The sequence below is a fragment of the Saimiri boliviensis genome, chromosome 4 (genome assembly GCF_048565385.1).
Source record: "Saimiri boliviensis isolate mSaiBol1 chromosome 4, mSaiBol1.pri, whole genome shotgun sequence".
NCBI classification, from domain to species: Eukaryota; Metazoa; Chordata; class Mammalia; order Primates; family Cebidae; genus Saimiri; species Saimiri boliviensis.
Window position 1 is genome coordinate 31,433,064 of NC_133452.1, and position 15,193 is coordinate 31,448,256.

Consider the following 15,193-nt stretch of genomic DNA (forward strand, 5'->3'; position numbering starts at 1 on the left):
CTACAGGCATGCACCACCACACTCAACTAATTTTTGTATTTTTAGTAGAGACGGGGTTTTACCAGGTTGGCCAGGATGGTCTTGATTTCTTGACCGACCTCATGATCTGCCTGCCTCAGCCTCCCAAAGTGCTGGGTTTACGGGCATGAGCCACCATGCCCAGGTTTCTTTTCTTTTTTCTAAAGACAGGGCCTCACTATGTTGTGCGAGCTGGAGTGCAGTGGCTATTCACAGGCACCATCACAGAGCATTTCAGCCTTGAACTGCTGTGCTCAAGGGATCCTCCCATCTTAGCCTCCTGAGTAGCTGGGACTACAGCTGCACGGCTTCACTCTCAGCAGTGACCTGGCTATCTGGTCCCTTTATAGTTACCACTGTCTCAGATGTGATAACTGCAAAATGGGTAGCAACTTGGTATTCTAACAAGAAATGTAGTCTTTTCTTTTGGCTGGCTTTTCCTTCAGTTTTGATGAGAATTAGTACACCCGTTAATTATTTAGACACAAAGCAACCCATGAAGCACCTCCTACACTGAGCGCTTTGCTCTGTGCCCGATCCATAATTGCATGATAAATGTTGAATGAATGCCAGTCACAGAATTTGGCAGATGCATAGGTAGGAACTGAGTGTTTTTAGTAGCATCTGGGAACCACCTTTCTTATCTGCCACAGAAAATGAAGAGACACTTACTGAATTGTGGGATTGAGGATAAAAACGCTAAAGTCTAAAGCTGAAAATGCTTTTAAAAATTAAAATACCAATTTTAATCAGAGTGAGGCTTGATAAAACTTGTCTGTGGTAGGTGTTTATGAAAAAAGAGAGGCTTATCCGTATTGATTTTAAAAGGTTTATGCTTTGAAGTAAAAATGGATGACCAAATATATCATACCTAGATAGCTTACATTCTCAGAAGCACTGAAAAGGAACTAATCTTTGATGCAGCTAAGATAAAATGTTTCTAATAGATCACTTGGTAAAAGGTCATTTCCCAAAATTATGGGGCAGCTAAGATGTTACCTTGAACTATTACATGTGGGGTTTTCACTGTTGCAGTAGAATTATCATATTCTTTCTCTCCTTTTCTTTTGTTTTAGTGGCAATATCTGCAGCCTCACACTCCTGGGCTCAAGCATGCTCCCATCTCAGCCTTCAGAGTAATTGAGACTGTAAGCGTACACCACCATGGCTGGCAAATTTAAAAAAAAAATTTCTTGTAGAAATGGGATCTTGAACTCCTGGGCTCAAGTGATCCTCCAGCCTCAGCCTCTCAAACTGCTGGGACTACAGGTGTGAGCCACCACACCTGGCCTGCATTATTTCTCTATTAAGATAAATTAAAGAATTAGTAGGAATTCGACTTGACTCCCTAATGACTTTGAGAACAGAGTTGTTACAGAGGTTCAGTGTCCAACTTCCCAGAAGAGGAGTTCCTCTGCCTGCATCTTTAACAGAATCTGTAAACCAGTCAGTTCTCAGCCTCAGTATAAGTCCTGCATACTAGTCTACCAGGTTGTTCCACAGTTGAGTGTCTGCCTGTGTGCAATGAGACCCAGGTGTAGGAGAGATAAGTAACAGATTAAAACTTGCCTCCGAGGTCGTGCATGTTGGCTCACACCTGTAATCCCAGCACTTTAGGAGCCTGAGGCAGGAGGATCACTTGAGCTCAGGAGTTTGAGATCAGCCTGAGCAACATAGTGAGACCATGCCTCTACCAAAAAAAAAAAAAAAAAAAAAAAAAAAAATGTTTTTAAAAAATTAGCTGGGCATGGTGGCTGAGCCTATAGTCCCAGCTACTAATGGGGCTGAAGTGGGACTATCACTTGAGCCCTGGAGATCAAGGGATGCAGTGATCATCCCTCTGCCCTCCAGCTTTGGTCATACAGCAAGACCTTGTTTCAAAAAAAAAAAAAAAAAAAAATCCACTATCATGGAGAAAAGGTTTAATAGTAATGCCTGGAACATCTCATCTTCTAGATCAGTGCCTCTCAAGCTATCTGCAATGAAATCCTTTATATATTTTTAAAATTTCCAGTTCATCTTAAACCAACATGCATGTCTACTGCATAGGACTGTGTGTAGCTCATGCTGTAGGCTACTGAACCCCCAAGTACTGCCGTGATTTAATTGGTCTATGCCAATATCAGTGTATTGAGTCCACTGATCACATGCATGAATTTTGTAAAAAATAAGTTGCTATAAATGTCTCTGAACATGAAACCAACCCAATTTTGCCATAGAACTGATGTTCATGGTTTCTTCTGAATAAACATAGAAATTGGCCCAGTTTGAAAACTTTAGAAAGTGATCTTTATCTTATCTGAGTTCATTATCACTTCAAATATTTTTTCTCTTCCTTTCTCCTTCAGGTATTTTCATTATGCATATGTGACACCATTTGTCATTGTTCCACAGTTCTCGGATATTGTTCCTCTTTTTGGTTTTCTTTTCTCTTCGCTTTTCCTTTTTGGAATTTTCTATTGACAAAGCCTCATGCTCAGAGATTCTTTCTTCAGCTGTGTCTAGTCTTCTAATAAGCCCATCAAAGACATTCTTCATTTGTGTTACGGTGGTTTTGATCTCCAGCGTTTTGTGATTTGTTTTCTTGAAATGTCCATCTCTCTGCTTATGTTACTCATCTGTTCCAGCATATTGTCTACTTATTCTACTAGAGTCTTTAGCATATTAATCCTGGTTGTTTCACATTTTGGTCTGAGAATTTCAACATTCCACCCTGAGTCTGCTTCTGATAACTTGCTTTGCCTCTTCAAACTCTGGTTTTGTTTTTGCTTTTGCCATTTAGGATGCCTTGCGATTTCTTGTTGAAAGGTGGACCTGGTAATCAGGCCCTTAATAATGCGGAGGTAGAGCGTGGGGAAGGGCGCATTCTGCCGCTCTTTCATTAGGTCTGCTGTTGTAGCGAACCTCTGCCCCTGCGCGGTGAGCTTCACACGTGCTTCTCATTATTTCTCCCCCTCTATAGGTGGGACAGGATGGCTAGAGAGGCTAGAGCGAGTAGTTCCCTTCTCCATGTGGAAGGCTAGTGGAGGCGGAAGCTGGGAATTTCCCTTCCGCCAGGTCAGTTAGGTAAAATAAATTCTCCTGAAGGCAGGCCTTGTTATGAACAGAACACTGCAGCATTTCAAAATGGTTGCTTCCTCACACCCAACCCCGTCCCTGCCAGAAGCACAAGGGGATTTTCTCTGATTTTCACTGTGAGAGCCTGATAGGCGTCCTGGAGGTAATATTTTAAAAAGTGTGGGGGCCCTCCATGAATGGCACCCTTAGAGTTTTTAACTTTCAGAGCTTCCAGCAACTCATCAATTACAGTTCAGGTTTTCCAACCCTGGCTGGTTCCTGGAGGTTTCTGCTCAGGTAAGTTGTGGTTCTCTGTGTCCACCTGTCTGTCTCCCCAACTTTGGGGGCAGTGATTTGTCCTGTGACCTCAGTTCTCTAATGGATTTAAGAAGAGTTGATTTTTCTGTTGGTTCAGCTTTTTATTATTGTTAGGATGACTTCCAAGTTCCTTACAAGCCAGGGCCAAAAGCAGACTTCCTTTCTATAAAATGATAAAGATATTTTCTGGTCCATCATTGAATTTAGTGAAATATCCATATTCTAGTCACGAATTCTATTATTCTCTCTTATTCATAACTTTTTCTTGCTAAAATTATTTCTTCCCGAAATACGTTTTAGTTGTTAACAATTTAATGCTTCTATTTGTGAATTTTCTTAAACTCCACTTTTTCTCGCAGTGCTAACAGCCAGATTACTCGTGTTTGCCAATTGTGTCAACATGTGAAAAAGATGCACTGTTTACTCTGTCGTTCTTAATGTTCTGCCTGCAAATCCCGCTTTGTGAATTGAATTGGCTGCAGCTGCATGTTAGGTTGACGGCATCGGGAAACAGTTTACAGAGAATGTCGGCTTACAAGTGAAGGCTCCAAACTATTTTCAGATCTCATTTTCCCTAAACCCGTTACCCTAAATCTGTCCACGTTGAAACTCACCTGTATTTTATGGCTCACTCATATTACTTAGAGCAATGCTTTCAATCTTGGCTTCAGATTAGAATCACTGGCTCTACTTCTTTTTTTTTTTTCTTTTTAATTAAACTTTTTTTGGGGAGGGAGGGGTTCTTGCTAGGTTGCCCAGGCTGGTCTCAAACTCCAGGGCTCAATTGATCCTCGTGCTTCGACCTCCTAAAGTGCTGGAATTACAGGCATAAGCCACCACACCTGGCCACTGCTGGTTCTATTTCTATGTAATTGGTCTGTGTGTCCTGGTATCAGATTTCTGAAAGATCCTCCAAGTGATTTTACTATGCAATTAAGGTTAAAATCTAAGAGCCAGCAAATCTAAAAAAAATTTTAAAAAAATTTTGTAAAGATTGTGAGAGGCTGTGCTATGTTGCCCAGGCTGTTCTTAAACTCCTGGCCTCAAGCAGTCCTCCCTCCTCAGCCTTACCAAGTGGTTACAGGCATGAGCCACTGTGTCTAGTCACCAGCAAACTTTTTCTCTGAAGACCAGACAGTAAATGCTTTAGGCTTTGGGTCATATAGTCTCTATTGGAGTTACTCAACTCTAACCTCATAGCATGAAAGCAGCCACAGGCATGTGAGCACCGCACTGTTTAATAAAACTTTATTTCTAGACGGTGAAATTTGGATTTACATAATTTTCATACGTCAGAAATATTCTCCTTTTCATTGTTTTTCAGCTATTTACAAATGCAAACATTGTCTCACAGGATATGCAGAAACAGGTTTTGAGTGGGCTTTGCAATAGTCTGGCAATCCTTGGTTTATGGCTTCTTTGCTTCACTGCTTCAGTTCGGTTCTGTAAGATAAAATATTTCTTCCCCTAAATCACTATAACCTTTTTCATGAGTGCTAGCATTGGTTACTTGTTTTATTTGTCTTATCAGAATATTTTAAAACATGGCAATGCATCTCCTTAGTTAGATATTGTAGCCGCCAGGTGCAGGTGCTCACACCTGTAATTCCAGCACTTTGGCAGGCTAAGGCAGGCAGTTCACTTGAGGTCAAGAGTTCCAGACCAGCCTGGCCAGCATGGTGAAATTCTGTCTCTACTAAAAATACAAAAATTAGACGGGCGTGATGGTGGGCACCTGTAATCCCAGCTACCTGGAGGCTGGCAGGAGAATCACTGGAACCGGGGAGGCAGAGGCTGCGGTGAGTCAAGATCGTACCACTGCACTCTAGCCTGGGCAACAGCGTGAGATTCTGTCTCAAAAAGAAATAAATAAATAATTGCAGCAGTTGGGATGCTTTTGTCTTCAAGTAGCAAGCCTGGCTTAAATGGCTTAAAACAGTCGGAAAGGGCTGGGTGTGGTAGCTCATGCTTGCAATCCCAGCAGCACTTTAGGAGGCTAAAACAGGTGGATCACTTGAGCCCAGCTGTTCCAGACCAGTCTGGGCATGGCAAAACCCTGTCTCTACAAAAAATACAAAAATTAGCTAGGTGTGGTGGTGCATGCCTGTAGTCCCAACTGGTCAGTGAGCTGAGGCCAGAGGATGGCTTGAGCCCAGCAGGTAGAAGCTGCACTGAACCAGGATTACGCCTTTGTACTCCAACCTGGCAGACAGCCTAAGGCCTTGTCTCAAAAAACAAAAACAAAAATAAGAAAACAGTATGAAAGGTATCCTATTATTGAAATACAGACAGCTCTGGGGTTAGTTCAGCTGCTGTGCAACGTCATCACATACAGATGCATAACATCCAGCAGAGAGCAGGGGTGTTCTTTCCATGTGTTTATTTTTAATAGTGAGGCAGACTTCTAGAATGAGCCCTTCCTCCCTTGTAGATCTCCCCTTAGGTCCCAAAGACCAAATCAGTCCCTGGTGAATGAATTAAGATCTCCTAATGAAATGTCAGGATGCACCCTCTGGGTTTTAGAAGGGCCCAGCCTGCTTTAAGCAGGTAGTCTCAGGATCCCAGAACCAAATTAGGGTTCTGTGAGGAAGGAGAAAGGAAGAATAGCAATTGGGAAGGAATCAACTGGGTTTCTCACAGAGCTAGATTCTTCGGATTAAAAAGAGAACTGTGGGCCAGGCATGATGGTTCCCACCTGTAATCCCAGCACGTTGGGAGGCTGAGGTGGGCAGTCAGGTCAGGAGTTTGAGACCAGCCTGGCCAACATAGTGAAACCTTGTCCCTAATAAAAGTACAAAAAGTAGCCAGGCTTGGTGGCACGGGCCTGTAATTCCAGCTACTTGTGAGGGTGAGGCATGATAATCACTTGAACCCGGGAGGCAGAAGTTGCAATGAGCCCACCTTACACCACTGCACTCCAGCCTAGGTGACAGAGCAAGGCTCCATCTAAAAAAATAAATAAAAAATAAAAAATCTGAAGAAGACTCCATGCTGAGCTTCTTGAATTTCTCTTTATTTCCTATAAAGAACACTAGGGAATTGCTCAGTACAATTTCCCTAAAAGAAAACCTATTGATTTTTCACATAAATAAATAATATTTTGCTTTAGTCTTCAAAACCACAGCTATTATTTCTATGGGGTTACATTTTTTAAAAGTATTCTATTTTTGCCTACTTTGTCATTTTAACCTTTACTATACTGCATATCAATAGAAAAATGTTCATGCTACAATGACATTTTTTTTTTGAGACAAGGTCTAGCTCTGTCACCCACAGTGGAGTGCAATGACATGAGCACAGCTCACTGCAGCCTCAACATCTTGTGCCCAAGCAATCCTCCTGCCTCAGCCTCCCAAGTAGGGGAGACCATAGGCATGCACCACCACACCCAGCTAATTTTTTTTTTTTTTTGTAGAAATGGTGTCTCACTATGTTGCCCAGGCAGGAGATCCTCCTGCCTCAGCCTCCCCAAATGCCAGGATTACAGGTATGAGCCACTGTGCCTGGCCTAAAAATGATTTTTTTTAAAGGCACCATTATTTGTTCATTTTGAACCATTAAACAATGTCTACTTTTGATTTTTGCATTGTGAAAATAATAAAAATTGTTTTCAGAAATATTCTAGCATTGAATAAGAGTTTAAGACTATACATGTCATTTCCTGCTTTCCCTTGTCACCTCCATGGCTATTTTGATGTACCTCCCAAGTGGTAATACCCACCTATGACTCCTTATTTGAAAAAAATCACTGAGAAGGCCAGGCGTAGTGGCTCATACCTATAATCCTAGCACTTTGGGAGACTGAGATGGGAGGACAGCTTGAGCCTAAGATTTCAAGACTAGCCTGGGCAAGATGGCAGGATCCTGTCTCTATGAAAAATAAAAAATTAACTGGGTGTGGTGGTGTATACCTATGGTCCTAGCCTCTCAGGGGGCTGAAATGGGAGGATCGCTTGAGCCCCGGAGGTTGAGGCAGCAGTTAGCCATATTTGTGCCACTGCACCCTAGCCTTGGTGACAGAGCAAGACGCTATAAAAAAAAAATTACAGAGGGAGATCTTATATCAATATCAATTCCACACTCAACTGTACTTATCCTTCTGAGAGCCCTGATCCCTCAGCATGGGCTGAAATTCTACCTTTGCAATTTTCTTGGGAGAACATCTGGCACAGTGGAAGCTGCTTCTGCCTAGGACAGAGAAGCTTCTGGTCTTGGCTCTGCCTCTTATGAGGCATGTTAACATTGGACAAGTCACTTAACCTCTCTAAGCTCTAGTTTTGATGTCTATAAAGCAAGAATTTGAACTATGTGGCTATAAGGTCCCTGTGGGAACTAATGTTTTTTCTTTTTTTGAGATGAAGTCTTGCACTGTCTGTCGCCTAGGCTGGAGTGCAGTGGCGCGATCTCGGCTCACTGTAATCTCCGCCTCCTGGGTTCAAGCAATTCTCCTGCCTCAGCCTCCTGAGTAGCTGGGACTACAAGCGTGTGCCACCATGCCCAGCTAATTTTTTTGTATTTTTAGTTTCAACATGTTGGCCAGGATGGTCTTCATCTCCTGACCTCGTGATCCACCCACCTCAGCCTCCCAAAGTGCTGGGATTATAGGTGGGAGCCACTGCTCCCTGCCCTAATGTTTTTTTTCTTTACCATGTGATCCAAAATATTGACCTTTCCTTTCTAATGTCAATCTGATTTCTACTGTCATTGTTGATTGGTGAAGCCTACAGACGCAGTGCTATAGCTCCACTTATTTTATGGTTGTGTTAGATAGTAAGATAGTAAGAGTGATGTCTAAGAAGGTGATATGTTGTAGAGGCAGTGCTGTCTTTCGCCACAGCACTGTCAGATGACCCATCATAGCCTAGTGTGAGACATTCCCATGTCACTAAGCCACATCCCTCACCCATTCGAGGAAGCAAATCAGAAGACAAATAAGCAAGCGTTTTTTGATAACCCAAATAAGCAAATCAGAAGACAAGGCAAATAAGCAATAACAAAGGAGATCACTTTGGACAGCTTTATTATTATTTTTTATTTTTTAACTAAAATGTTTGCAAATCTCTATACTTTCATTGCTAATATTGTAATATACTTCACTGTTATTTAAAACATACAACTATCCCCTGCAGCTTTAGAGATGTCTTTTACTCCTTCTAGAACTCTCTGTGTATCTAGGAGCATTCCATACAGAAGTGAAACAAACCATGAAACCCTGAAAAACTGGAATGGGGAGGAAAGTTCTATTTGGTGGCAAAAGTGGTTACCTTTGGCTGGTCCGGAATTTTTTTTTTCATGCCCTTCAGAACCCATTCCTATGCTCATTAGTAATTCAGTTGTTTTTTGTGTTTTTTTTGTTTTTTTTTTTTTTTTTCTCAATTCACATAGAACTTTTTCTTTTTTTCTCAGGAGGGTTACACATTTTAGGAGAGTGCGGTCATCTTTAGAAGAACCTGTGGAACTTTTCCCTAAAGAATGTGAAAATAGGTTAACTAGATTGGCATTTTGCAAGCTTTGCCCCCAGCCTGAAGTGCCCCATTGGCAGAGGTTGGCCAATGAATGGCAGCTTCTTGGGTCTAGGGCCCTTCTTCCTCTTCTCATGGGCGCTCTATTAAAGGTGGAGAGTTATGTGCTACGTGATCTCCAAGAGCAGTGTACTTTCGCACTTCCAGTCCGGGTGAGCCCTCTTCATACTGAAGGGCTGCATCCCCGGGCCTCTTCCCCGGGAGGATTTCTGGTGGCCTCTTCGTAGGAGGGTGGTGAGCACTGGGAGGGGAGGGTGGCCTCTGGGGGCAGCGGGGCGTATTGGAAGTCCTCACTGCTCCAGGCCAGGCCAGGCAGCAGGTCTGTGACCTCTCCTGCCGCTGGGTGCTCTGGTAGGTCAACGCTGAACACCTGCCCCTGGGGTTGCGGGGACTTGCAGCGGCGGTACAGGAACAACAGCAGAAAGGCCAAGAAGAGCAGGACAGTGGCCGGCAGAAGGATGCACAGGAAGGGCTCCACATCCTCCTGGGTGGAGCTCACCCGCTGCGTGCCCTGGAGTTAGGGAAGGAAGCCCAGTTAGGAGATGCGGAAAGAAGGCCTCACATTTCTTTTCTTTCTTTATTTTTCCTTTTCTTGAGACAGAGTCTTTTATTTTTATTTTTGAGATGGAGTCTCGCTCCCGTCTTGTAGGCTGGCATGCAGTGGCATGGTCTTGGCTCACTGCAACCTCCACCCCCCGGGTTCAGGCGATTCTCCTGCCTCAGCCTCCAGTGTAGCTGGGATTACAGACGTGCCACTATGCCTGCCTAAGTTTTGTATTTTTAGTTGAGGCAGGGTTTTGCCATGTTGGCCAGGCTGGTGTCGAACTCCTGACCTCAAGTGATCTGCCCGCCTTGGCCTCTCAAAGTACTGGGATTACAGGTGTGAGCCACCACACCTGGCCAAGGTCTTGCATTTCTAAGGCCCTGAAGTTCCTTCTCATCTTTCATTCTTCTTAACATTATTACTCACTCTAAAAATCACTCTCATTTACTTATGAATGAGAGTGAGCTTGAGCCTATTGAAATGGCGTTAATTTACACAAAGTGTAAATTCAGAATGTCAGAAAGTATACGTTGATGAGATCTTAGAAAATTTCCACGAAAGTAAAATTATTGAAATAAATTTTAGTTTGTAGGTCTGCTGTTCATTTTCTTGAATGAGACTAATTATGATTTATTGCCACCAACGAATCATGTGGGACTCACTTAAGTTCTTTAATTCTGGAACAAAATCTCATTATGTATTCATATCACATGTAAATATTACATGCATGTCAAATGTAAGTAACTGGATTTGATAGCTGGTGCTTATGATGAATGAGATTTTAAAAAATTCTTTAAATTCGTGTTTTGGTCTTTTTTTTTTTGAGGTGGAATTTTGCTCTTGTTGCCCAGGCTGGAGTGCAATGGTACTATCTCTGCTCACTGCAACTTCTGCCTTCCAGGTTCAAGTGATTCTCCTGCCTCAACCTCCTGAGTAGGTGGGACTACAGGCATCTGCCACCTCACCTGGCTAATTTTTTTGTATTTTTAGTAGAGACAGGATTTCATGCTGTTGGCCAGATTGGTTTTGAACCCCTGACCTCAAGAGATCTACATGCCTTGGCCTCCCAAAGTGCTAGGATTACAGGCGTGAGCCACTGCACCCGGCCTTAAATTTGTTTTTGTAATATTTGTAGGATAAATATGAAAACATTTTTACCTTTTTAATGACAAAGAATAAGAATTACAGATAAATTCTTGTGCAACCTAAAAGGTAGTGATTTTATATTAGCTCACAGAAATAATGATGGTTCCCGATGGCATAAATAATACAATAGGCGAGAAATGATGCTTCAGCAGCAAGTTAGGAAAGCAATGTTTTAAAAAATACTGTTCCTAATTGCACAGAGACTGCCTTTAATAAGGCAACTAAAAAATAATGAAGTATTAAAAAGTTTCTTTTATAAAGCATGTAGTAACAAGTGTAAATGTTAGTATCTACCATGGAGGAAAAGAAAATATATTTAAAGCCTTGTAATCATTTAAAAAATAAGCAATAAGAATATTAAGTTCTAGGCCGGGCGCGGTGGCTCAAGCCTGTAATCCCAGCACTTTGGGAGGCCGAGGCGGGTGGATCACTAGGTCAAGAGATCGAGGTCATCCTGGTCAACATGGTGAAACCCTGTCTCTACTAAAAATACAAAAATTAGCTGAGCATAGTGGCATGTGCCCGTAATCCCAGCTACTCAGAAGGCTGAGGCAGGAGAATTGGCTGAACCCAGGAGGCAGAGGTTGCAGTGAGCCGAGATCACGCCATCGCACTCCAGCCTGGCTAACGAGCGAAACTCCGTCTCCAGAAAAAAAAAAAAAAGAATATTAAGTTCTTTATCTCTTATTTAAAAGAAAACCTAGGCCAGGTGCAATGGCTCATGCCTGTAATCCCAGTATTTTAGGACTTTGGGAGGCCAAGGCAGGAGGATCATTTGAGGTCAGGAGTTCAAAACCAGCCTGGCCAACATTGTGAAACCCCGTCTCTACTAAAAATACAAAAAAAATTAGCTGGGTGTGGTGGTGGGCACCTGTAATCCTAGCTACTCTGGAGGCTGAGGCAGGAGATTGGGAGGCTGAGGCAGGAGATTGGGAGGCTGAGGCAGGAGAATCACTTGAACCCAGGAGGTGGAGGATGCAGTGAGCCAAGATTGTGACACTTAACTCCACCAGCCTCAGCGACAGAGCAAGACTCTGTCTCAAAAAAAAAAAAAAAAAAAAAAAGAAAGAAAGAAAAAGAAAACCTAATAGTTAAAACTATGAGAGATGACATTCACTCCTTGATTTTGGTGGAAAGGACACATGTTTTGCTGGTCATGACCTCTTAGGAGACTGGTTTATCTAGCTTGCATTTTATAATATTAGATGTTTGTATAATGTTTGTCATTCCCTAAAGACCTTACAATTATGTGTGTGGGTTTGACTCAAAATTAGATGGCTTATTTAATATTTGTATTTCTAGATATTTTGTCCTTGGTAAGATATGAATCAAGATATTTTAGCTTAAAGAGCATAAAAATAAAAGGTGTTCTTGAGAAGCAGAGCATCATCATTGGGGGTTGACAGCTCTGTGTTTGAATTCCTGTGACGTTCTAACACCTGCGTGACTATGGACCATTCACTTGCCTTCTCTGGGCCTAGACTGTCTCCTCTATAAAATGGAATTAATAACATCTGTTATCAGAGGTTAGCATGAGAGTTAAATAAAGTAAAGTGTGTAAAGTACTTGGCGATGGTACTTATATATTTATGTCTCAGTGACTCGAGCAGTCAAGTTTATGATACCTAAAATATTAAAGATATTAAGAGAAATCTAGAAATTTATTGGTAAGGCTAGAAAACCAGAGAAATCTAGAAATTTGTTGGTAAGGCCAGAAAATAAGATCTGGCATAACTAAATTTATATTTTAATGAATATGTATTTTCAGAAAAAAAATCTTTTATATTTTATGTATGGGATTGTTAAATTTCTAAACTATAAATTCCTTCTTTTTTTACATAAAATCTAATTTGATATCAGAATTATTAACTCAAAATCTGTTGTGACATAATAAAGACTGATTACAAAAACTATAAGAGTAGATGAACTCACAGATTTGCTACAATTATTAAGAAATGAAGTTGGAGTAAAACCTTTTTTTTTTTTTTTTTTTTTTGAGACAGAGTTTCACTCTTGTTACCCAGGCTGGAGTGCAATGGCACGATCTGGGCTCACCGCAACCTCCGCCTCCTGGGTTCAGGCAATTCTCCTGCCTCAGCCTCCTGAGTAGCTGGGATTACAGGAGTAAAACCTTTTTAACTATAATTTGTTTTTTCTCTCTAGATGAGTCACTGAAAAATCTTTTCCCATTTTTAATGCTTAATAATAGCCTAATAGCTTATGCTAGCTTAATAAATAATAGCTTTGGCTATTACCTCTTATACTACTTCAACCCTGCTAAGCATGGACCATTTTTCATAATCTATTTTTATTTCATTCACTATCAATAATTGTTTCATTCTCTGTCAGTAGTATGGATGATAACTGTTTCTGATCAGTTGTGGCCACCAATTCTAGATGTGGCCGTCTACTCATCTAGGATATGATAAAGTCTCTTTCATATCCTAGAAAGTCAGTATGCATAGAATATAGACAGATTTAATGTTCTACCTGAAAGGTTTTATGTAATAGATCCTTTGTTTATAATTATGATACTTAAGCTATTCTCAATACTAGTTGCAAACATTTAGGAAAGGAAAAATCCCATGGTCCCTGTTGTAATCAGTGCTGCCATTGGTTGAGTTAAATTTGTCCACATACAAAGTGGCATTAGAAGACTATTATACTGTAAACTAGGACGATTTCTGGAGAAGAAAAACTTTTCCAGTTAAGAGAGGCCCAGAGCTATCAGACAAATTTATTATAGTATCCTTAATTTGCTTATTTAATTATTTATGGTATATGGCTTAAACTTGTCGAATTATTTTTTAATGTGGAAAGGATGTCTTTTTTAGTCAAATATCCTAATTTGGTCACCAGCCTCAAAGTTGTTTCTTAACTTTTAATGTTTTTCTGATGTATATATTGGCTAAAGGGATTTGTTGTTCAGGGAATATTTTAAAGAAATATCCAATTAAAGGTGTAAGTACTAAAGAATAGAGATATATATCTCAATATCTCAGTATATATCCAATATATATTGATATCCATAACTAAAGGTGTAAGTTAAAGGATATTGAGTTATATATCTCAATATGTATTTTTGTATTTTTTTCTGTAAAATGTGGTTTTGGAGAACTTAAAGATGAATCTCACCAGTTGGCTTTCCAGAAAGCAAGAGAATAGTTTGATTTTCTTCTTTCTCGTGTTGCCAACAGCGTCACTCCTTTCTCCTTTGTTTATAAAGTTAATTCTTAGGTTTTAGAATCTTTGTCCTTAATGCTGCTTCCGATGGATACTACACCGATTTATCAGACAAAGCAAAGCAGCTGCTGTATTTCTTAGTGAGAGACAAAATGTCTTTAACCCCCTGCTGTCCTACCTGAAATAAGATGCAGGGTTTCTGCTAACACTTAAAAATAGTGGTTAATACACAGCCAGGACCAGAGAGGCTCCTGTTTTTGTATACGTAGATATTGCTTACTGAGCAAAGAACAAAGTGGTAACACTGAAGCATTTCTGTTGGAGCACCTCTGTTGACTCCTAGTTTCAGACGTTCTTTGACAGTTGTGCCAAGTTTTATTTGAATGTACCCTTGTCCAAAAAAAATACAACTTTCACGTTATTCCCTTTAGACCATGCCAATCAGTGAATTCATATTTTTGGTAGAGATGTAAGGCAAAATACTGCTACTCCGTTTTAAGATCCTAAAACCATTGGTATTGTTGATTTTAAAATGGATGAAGATGCTTTGGGAAGAAAAGACTAAAGTCGTAAGTACAGACCTGCAGCTGGGTCTCCAGGAGAGGCAGGCTGGGCTCGCTGGTTAACCACTCGTATGTTCCCCGGCCAGCATGTCCAAACTTCTTCCAGCTGCTGCCCAGCAGTCCCCGCATGTTTTCATCCAGCTGGTGCCCCGGCTACCCTTCCACCTTGCTGCCCAGATTTCAACAGTGCTGCCTGCTCTTGGCCTGGATCCAATTTGGATGTGCTTGGCTGATGGCTGTTGGTAAACTTGTCCTCTGATGAGTGGCAACAGGGAAAAGAAACCAACCGGAGCGACCTCCCAGGACTGACTGCATTTAGATTCGGTGTCTCTGGATTTGTGTCTGTGGCCTTTATTATTATAGGGGTTGGCATCAGGTATCAGATATAAAATAGATTTCAGGCAAGGGCATTTTCTGCACCAGCATTACTACAGTGTAAAGAATGGCCTCAGTGAATAAAGAGCTGCCTATGATTTAGCATGTAAATAAGACCCTTTTCCTTTTCTTACACACACCTCTCTCTAGAGACGTAACTGACCAAGGAAAGCTACTCAAGCTGAATTTCCCTCTAATTATTTATGGACTCTGTGGTACAGAGAGAAGGGCTATCTGGTAGAAAAGCAAAGATTCATTATGAATATTTTACTGAATTATTCAGATGAAAGATGCCTAATGATAAAGTTGTACAGAAGAGAGACCATAGCTTAGATTGTTTGGATGGAATGTTTGCCGATTTCTATTGTTTTAAAAAATCAAATTATCAGTACCTAAATGGTATTCCTTCTGATTATCTTGTGAACTTCATAACATTATTGATATCAAGCTTAAAGCAAGGAGCTTTC

The 15,193-nt window shown here is 41.0% G+C and overlaps 1 protein-coding gene across 1 annotated transcript; it reads right to left on the reverse strand.

The window, feature by feature from the left end:
• Nucleotides 1-9,078: 9,078 nt before the first annotated feature.
• On the reverse strand, nt 9,079-14,642 carry SMIM28 (small integral membrane protein 28). The gene is made up of 2 exons (XM_039465349.2): nt 14,370-14,642; nt 9,079-9,426 (listed from the first exon to the last, which is right to left on the reverse strand). The coding sequence occupies exons 1-2, from the start codon at nt 14,478-14,480 to the stop codon at nt 9,079-9,081; spliced, it is 459 nt and encodes a 152-aa protein (XP_039321283.1). The 5' UTR covers nt 14,481-14,642.
• Between the last annotated feature and the right edge of the window lie 551 nt (nt 14,643-15,193).